This window comes from Squalius cephalus (assembly GCF_949319135.1).
Source record: "Squalius cephalus genome assembly, chromosome: 1".
Taxonomy (NCBI): Eukaryota; Metazoa; Chordata; class Actinopteri; order Cypriniformes; family Leuciscidae; genus Squalius; species Squalius cephalus.
Window position 1 is genome coordinate 524,471 of NC_137122.1, and position 8,651 is coordinate 533,121.

At 40.4% G+C, this 8,651-nt stretch overlaps 1 protein-coding gene across 1 annotated transcript; it reads right to left on the reverse strand.

Annotated features, from left to right (window-relative positions):
• Positions 1 to 1,786: 1,786 nt before the first annotated feature.
• LOC307149425 (macrophage mannose receptor 1-like) lies at positions 1,787 to 6,177 on the reverse strand. The gene is made up of 4 exons (XM_079855735.1): positions 6,121 to 6,177; positions 5,331 to 5,714; positions 4,709 to 5,053; positions 1,787 to 2,600 (listed from the first exon to the last, which is right to left on the reverse strand). Exons 1-4 carry the CDS (start codon positions 6,158 to 6,160, stop codon positions 2,233 to 2,235), a joined length of 1,137 nt encoding a protein of 378 aa, XP_079711861.1. The 5' UTR covers positions 6,161 to 6,177; the 3' UTR covers positions 1,787 to 2,232.
• Positions 6,178 to 8,651: the final 2,474 nt, after the last annotated feature.

Genomic DNA, 8,651 nt, shown 5'->3' on the forward strand with positions numbered 1-8,651 from the left:
TTCATTTTAATTCATTTTTCATTTTAAATGTGCAGGTGCATTTTTGTCCCAATCCCCCGTTAGTTTTTGACCCGTGGCCGAGGGAAGGCTGATGCTGCGTCCCAATTCGCCTACTTGTACTACGCCCTGAAAGTATGTACTCTTTTTGTGAAGAAAAACTACATACTTTTGAGTGCGTAGCAAAAGAGTAGGCAAGATTTGGGACAAACTACTTCATCATCTTTAACGGACAGCTCTTAGTTATGTGTTCCTGTCTCCGTAAACTGCCCTGTCAATCATCTCGTCACAGTTAAAATTCAGTCTGATTTAATTTCGGAGAGAAACGTAGAAGCACACTGATCTGCCGGTCGTGGGTTTTTGAGGAAAACCAAATCAAAGGAGCCTTTTACCCCGTTGTACCCTATATATATAACACTAAAAAACTAAACAATTACACTTGCAACAAATACATTTGCAGAATACACACATACTTTTTACTTAAAATAAACCTAAAATGCAAAATAACAAGCCCAATTAAGGATGGCAAGAGTCATTTTTAAGCACAAATGTAACAAAACATTTGAAGTTAAAAAAGTTGTAATTCCTGTACAGTATCCCTACCCAGATAGCACCGACTATTTGATGTGCATTTTACATCTGGAAGACGTATTTTTAAGAGTGTTTGCACATCTGCAATACGTCTATAGGACGTTTCCTGTCAGATGTCAAATAGACGTTTAGAAGATGTCAGTTTAACATACATTCTAAATCATTACATCTTAAAGACATCTTCTAAACGTCTATTTGACATCTGACAGGAAACGTCCTATAGACGTATTGCAGATGTGCAAACACTCTTAAAAATACGTCTTCCAGATGTAAAATGCACATCAAATAGTCGGTGCTATGAACAGCTTGTGAAATTGAAAATATCAAATGCAATTCAAAATGGTAAATAGTCTGGTTTTACTTATATCATATTTACTGTATGTTGTTTTATTTCAGTAATACTGTTTTCAGTGTAACTGTGAATTGTATTTGTATATTTTTTTGCATAAGACTCTTTTTTGGTCAAGGTTTGTAGACGAATGCATGATAAAGATCTACCAGTCAAATTTGCCAAGAAAGAAACAAACAATGACTATCTTCAACACACATCGGTGGGGTTACATGAAAAGTCCCTGTTCACAGCTGTGTCAGGCTTCATATATTTCACAGTAATGTCATTAGAATAGGGGAATCCTGAAATCTCAAAAACTGCAACAAAATCTGATTTTGTTGATCAAATAAGTTTTTTTTATGATCAATTTATGGTCCCTTTAACTCACTTTTTAGATTCTGTTTAAAGCACACAACATGTAAATCTCTATAAGTTGCGGATTACGTGCTCATGACAGCCGAAGTAAAAGCGCAAACAAAGACTCGTTCGTTGGTCTCTGATGTAAAGGAGAGATATGCAAATGACGAGATTATTAATAGTGTATTGTTAAACTATACACATGAATGCAAATACTATGTAAACCCCCTGAACTCATTTCTGCTGAATCCTGCGGTCTCTTCACTAGACATGTCCTCTGGATATATTTACAGAGCAAATGGCAAATCACAGAGATTAGACAAGCTTCAATAAAGGTTATTTTTTTACCTGGATCTTTGCTGTTTTTCAAAGTGCTGATATTTGGCGAATTGCATGGAAGCCAATGGGGCCCAATTTGATCCCAGCACCATCGTGTTCACCCAAATCTGCACAGCCTTCGCAAAACACAGCGCTCCGCATGCACATTCATGATAAATAAAGGCTGACTTTGTGTGACACAGTGTGTATCATTTTATTATAGATGTACATATCACAAACATCTCACAAAGCGGTCTCAGCACACAGATTAACATTATCACACTAAATATCACCAATAAAACTGAGCGAAAGAAAACAAGAGTAACTGTCTCACTGAAGTACATGAACTTAATAAAGAATTGAACATGATTATCCACAAACACAGACTGACGAGACTATATTGTAATATTAACCCTATAAAGCCTACCGAATTGTAATTGAGACTTTCTAAGGTCTTCTATCGTCCTGATTTTTTTTAATCAAGTAAAAGTCTTTTAGTATAATTATACAACGTCCTTTTGCTGCACTGATAATTATCAAGTAAACGTAAGAATAACTTTGATATTGTTGGTGATTTTGTAGATTTCGTCTTTTAAACCGCTTGAAGACGTTGTGTTTATCCAGCGCGGTGTAGGCGCTCAGTCCTCATAGTTGGAGCAGATGAAGTTGAGCGCGCGTGCTGGAGGAAGGCTGACCCAGCGCTGATCTCCCGCCGTCTGCATGGCTCCGACTCTCCGCTCGCGACTGCAGTCTAGCGGCCCGCGGCCGTCCCCCGCCGCCCAGTTCTGGTAGCACACCGTCTCGCCGCGCAGCCACAGCCACATGTCCATGGCGCAGTAGTGGTGCAGACCCATCCACACGGCCGGCGTCGAGCCGTTCCTGGCCACGGTCTTCACGCGCCGCTCCATCTGCTCGCTGGTGACCGACACCAGATCCACATGGTTCTGTCGGCAGTATCTCAGGGCTTCAGCCCAGCTCAGGTTCTGCTTGATGAGGGTGAACTGGTCTGGAAGAGCCATTGACACAGATCTGTACATTACTTCTGGTGTTCATTCATGTTTATCTTTAAACATTTTAAACAATCTTACATTACAGTGATCAAACTGACAGAATTTGAAAGCTGAGACTTTGTTTCATATCTAAAATATCAAAACTTACTGTGATTATTGGATGGCAGGAGCTACAAATAATGTTTTGTGACGTTTTGTTCAAGAATGAACTGAAAACAGCTTCTAAAAGATTGATTCTTGATTGATTAGTTTAAAACTAGATTAAAGACGCATCTCTTCAGCCAGGCATTCATATAATATTTTTAATCTTACAGTTAAATCCAACCTCTAGTTCATAAACGCCAGAGGAGAACTGGCCCCCGACTGAGCCTGGGTTCTCCCAAGGTTTTTTTTTTTCTCCATTGGGTCACCTGATGGAGTTTCAGGTCACCATTAGATCACCTGATGGAGTTTCAGGTCACCATTAGATCACCTGATGGAGTTTCAGGTCACCATTAGATCACCTGATGGAGTTTCAGGTCACCATTAGATCACCTGATGGAGTTTCAGGTCACCATTAGATCACCTGATGGAGTTTCAGGTCACCATTAGATCACCTGATGGAGTTTTAGGTCACCATTAGATCACCTGATGGAGTTTCAGGTCACCATTAGATCACCTGATGGAGTTTCAGGTCACCATTAGATCACCTGATGGAGTTTCAGGTCACCATTAGATCACCTGATGGAGTTTTAGGTCACCATTAGGTCACTTGATGGAGTTTCAGGTCACCATTAGATCACCTGATGGAGTTTTAGGTCACCATAGGTCACCATTAGATCACCTGATGGAGTTTTAGGTCACCATTAGGTCACTTGATGGAGTTTTAGGTCACCATAGGTCACCATTAGATCACCTGATGGAGTTTTAGGTCACCATAGGTCACCATTAGATCACCTGATGGAGTTTTAGGTCACCATTAGGTCACTTGATGGAGTTTCAGGTCACCATTAGGTCACTTGATGGAGTTTTAGGTCACCATAGGTCACCATTAGATCACCTGATGGAGTTTTAGGTCACCATTAGGTCACTTGATGGAGTTTTAGGTCACCATAGGTCACCATTAGATCACCTGATGGAGTTTTAGGTCACCATAGGTCACCATTAGATCACCTGATGGAGTTTCAGGTCACCATAGGTCACCATTAGATCACCTGATGGAGTTTTAGGTCACCATTAGGTCACTTGATGGAGTTTTAGGTCACCATAGGTCACCATTAGATCACCTGATGGAGTTTTAGGTCACCATTAGGTCACTTGATGGAGTTTTAGGTCACCATAGGTCACCATTAGATCACCTGATGGAGTTTTAGGTCACCATAGGTCACCATTAGATCACCTGATGGAGTTTCAGGTCACCATTAGATCACCTGATGGAGTTTCAGGTCACCATTAGATCACCTGATGGAGTTTTAGGTCACCATTAGATCACCTGATGGAGTTTCAGGTCACCATTAGATCACTTGATGGAGTTTTAGGTCACCATAGGTCACCATTAGATCACCTGATGGAGTTTTAGGTCACCATTAGGTCACTTGATGGAGTTTTAGGTCACCATAGGTCACCATTAGATCACCTGATGGAGTTTTAGGTCACCATAGGTCACCATTAGATCACCTGATGGAGTTTTAGGTCACCATTAGGTCACTTGATGGAGTTTTAGGTCACCATAGGTCACCATTAGATCACCTGATGGAGTTTCAGGTCACCATTAGATCACCTGATGGAGTTTCAGGTCACCATTAGGTCACTTGATGGAGTTTGTCGGTTCCTTGCCACTGTTGCCTTTGGCTTGCTCAGTTGGGGATATTTAATTTAATTTAATCAATCAATCAATAATATTATTGATCAGCCTTACCAAATGTGGACGTTTTTTTCCACTAGAAACACTTGTTGTGTTATTTTAATTTAATACTGTGAAGCTGCTTTGATACAATCTGTATTGTGAAAAGCGCTATACAAATATACTTGACTTGATTTAAAAATCCATATCAATTCATCAAAATCTATATTTTTCACCGAGCCCTAATAATTGTATACATCTAATTCTGAAGCATGGACTCACCTTCATAACAGACGAATGGAAACAGTGAGTCACAAGGCCAGTCCTCCCACTGTCCCCTTCTCGATCCACTGGACACCATCACTGTGGCGTTTTCAAGGGGTCCGTTGGGTTCACCAAATGCCCAGTTTCTGAACGTCGAGGGACTCTTGTCGGACCATTCCCAGGCGTCTCTGAACAGGCCGACCCAGGCTGAACTGGCCCCGCTGGTGTTCATGACCTGCTGAATCAGCTGGTTCTCGTTCTGGCTCCTCACGCTGGTCAGATCCACATGATACGCTCGACAGAAGCTCTGAGCGGATCTCCAGCTCATCGTCTGCAGCACAGAGACGAACCCTTTACTAGTGCCTGCATGCCAAGAGAAAGTCAACATTGTGCTTCAGATTCTTTGAGGAGGATAAGCTTGACTGATCTCTTTTCATTTAAAAATCAGATCAATGAGACCTAAGATTAATCAGATCAACAAAGAAACACAAAACATGTGCTAATTGAAAGAAAACAAGAAAGAAAAATGATTGAATCCAATATTTGGTGATGTGAATGCTGATTTTCTGCCCTTGTAATGATTGAGTGCCTGAAAGTTTAATACTGTCAGAATGGTTTCTGTTGAGTGTGAACCTCTCACCGTTGTAGCAGATGAAGAACCTCTGTGCCGTGCAGTTATCGACACGCCACAGCCCGTCCTGGTTCATGAAAGCGCAGTCCATGCCTCCGTTCGTCTGATTCGGCGCCCAGTTGCGATACAGTGAATTTTGATTGGTGTAGAAGGTGGGATCGCCCAGAGACCACTTCCATTCAGTGCTGAGAGTCTTCACCAGCCCGATCCAAAAGTTATCTAACTTTTTATTTAACCTTTTATCCGTGATCCTCAGCAGATCGCTCAGGTCTCCGCTGTTGCTGACAGTGGCCAGATCACGGTAGTTCTGACGGCAGTATCGCTGGGCTTCGGTGCAGTTCACGGACCTCGGCACAAACTCATACTGATGCGGAGACGACGAGCTGAAGATCACTGCGGAGGGCAAGGTTTCATTTCAGACAGCAACATTAGGACGCATTTAATCCATCAAAAGTGACAGTTATAATATTACAAAAGATCCCATTTCAGATAAATGCTGTTCTTTTAACTTTCTATTCATCAAACAATCCTGAAGAATAACATGTGTCAGCTTCCACGAAAACCTGAAGCACCACAACCGTTTTCAACATTGATAATAATCAGAAATGAGTCTTGAGCAGCACATCAGCATACTAGAATTATTTCTGTAATGGTTTTGTAATAATCTCTCACTGTTTTTACTGTATTTTTGATCAAATAAACGCAGCCTTGGTGAGCAGAAGAGACTCTTTCAGAAACACTAACTAATCTCACTGACCTCCAACATGCTAAGTGTATTTATAAAGACACACATCTGTACCTGAGAGCAGAAGCATGACCGATGCAGCGTCCAGGTCCATTTCTGAGGAGTTTGTGTCTGTCTGATCTCTCTGTCATCTGTCATCTCTCTCACTCACTCTCTCGATCTCTCGCTCCACCCATCAAACACCATCCAATCACACATGAGACAGGCTTCATTCACTGCCACCTCTATCTCTGTTATGACAAACTTCATGACTAGATTAAAGCATCTGGACCTGATGGGATATTAAATTAAATGATTCAATGCGTTTGTGATTGCTGGTCACGTCTCTGATTCATCTGGATTCAAGGACTGATTACAGCCATCATAATAAATAAGAAGTAAATATAGCAGACAATAGATAATCATGAAACGGAGGCGCCGGCGCGTGAACTGGAGCTCGTCTCATAAATGAACCGAAACTCAGCGTATAATGGAGCCTACTTGCCTCACACTGACCTGAGAAATATATCTATATAAAGCTTGAAATGTCTACTTTCAAACGGAACAATTCAAAACGAGAGAAAACAGACTGCTCTCTGCTTATGAAATCCGTATTTCTCTCTGGCGTGTTCACTACTGCGAAGATCACGAGTCAGCATCGTCAGCTTCATCTTTGCAGCCGACACTGACACAGAAAACACTTGTTTTATTAATAAACAATTAAAATGTCGAAATCATGCCTCGCGGCACTCCTGTAAAACCTGCCCTAAACACGCCTAAAAACTGTCACACAATATAAAGGTACACCAGCAAGAGGGAGATGAATGAAATAAATTGTTATACTAATATATCAGAAGCTGTTATTTAGTCTTTATTTACAAACGTGGACACCCACGTTTTTTGCGGGGGGCGGGGGTGGGGTGGGGTTAGGGCTAAAAGTAGGGCTAATATGTACCGAGTAAAATATTACTGAAAATTGATTAGTAATGCCTTACACTACTGCGTTACAGCAAAAAGTAATACGTTACTCAGGGATGGCCAGTATTTCAGATACATGTATTTAAAATGCGTATTTGAAATACAAAATACTATTTTGTATTTTGTATTTTAAAGCCTTTGGAAAAAATCTCATGTAATTTGTATTTAAATACATTTAAGACGAGTATTTTTGTATTTTCAAAATACATAAAATACTCTTTGCCAGTCATCCTCTTTATCAGGGTATTGATTTAGTGCATCAACTAGTTCAGACATTCACTAGCTCAGCATTAGATCAGCGATTTTCTCTTTTCTTTTTATAAGGTGAGAATGTCATGATCAATTCTACTTGTTGATTAAAGTTAAAATAGTGCATTATTCACTTCAGTTAACATGAAAGAATAAAAGAGCACAGACAAGTGGGAAAATAGCGTTAGCCAATCAGTCTTGACCGGTTGATGATTTTGATCAGCTAGCTTGTCAAATGTGTGTAAAGCATCACTGCATGTTAGGGCTGGGTGATATGACACTATCATAGCCATGATAGAAAGTGTGAATTGATGGAACTTTTTCTAAATGGTTTACATAGATGGTCTATTTGTGGGGTAAGCAAATATATCCGTGCAGCTTTTAGTGGGCAGGAATTACTGGAACGAGTGTAAAAACAAACACTGATGAATGATACGCCACAAACATCTTCAGCTTTTAGTTTTATTGTACATAAAAAATAATAATCAAAAAGGGGTATAAAGTGTCAAATGGATCTAAATTAATTCTAATTTAAAATTTTAGATACACTTTCTAATTTTAATAAACGTATAGAAACAAATAAACTTTACATAAAATAAACAAAATTATTTCAATTAGGCTTGAAATGTCCGTGCGTGATATATTACAGTGCTCATTTCCTCGATTACAAACCCTGAGATAGCCATGGCAGAGAGTAGTGTTGATTTGGATTAATCCCAGACTCCCAGTCGCTCAAATCTTGTGATTCTATTCATCAACTCTCTAAACACGTCTAGTGTGTGTGTGATCAGAAATATCTTGTATCAAATCTCTGAGCATCTGAAGTGTATGGACGTGTGCGGGATTCCCCACGCTTGACTGGGACAACTGAAGTTTAATTTCAGTTTAGAAATGATTTTGACTGGAGTGAGTCGACAGAAGTACAGGCTATATTACAGACTATACTGTGGGCCGGCATCCAGCGGGAAAACTCCTGGAGATGAGCAGTCCATCCCTGTTTATCTGCTGCACTTCATCTCCCCAACGTATTAAACAGGATCTGTCAACGCCTGATGAGGGAAGATGAGGGAAGAAGCCCAAATAACTCTACAGATATAAGCCCCTTAGAAATACAAGGCTCAATGCTGTTTGCTCTGTGGCCTCTGCCGTTTAGATTATTATCAACTGTCATGTTGTAATGAAGCCATTGAGGTTTGAGTCAGTTGCTCAATGTGGCCTCTAGATGTCAGTAAAGCTGCACTGAAGTCTCGCTGCTCACAGGGACTGAGGACTGATTTCACATCATCAAGTGAAGTGTTTCTTACACATCTATTCATTTATTTCTAGACTTAAAGATAAGTGTGATACTCAGATCAACAGCACTCTTACTCATGTGATAT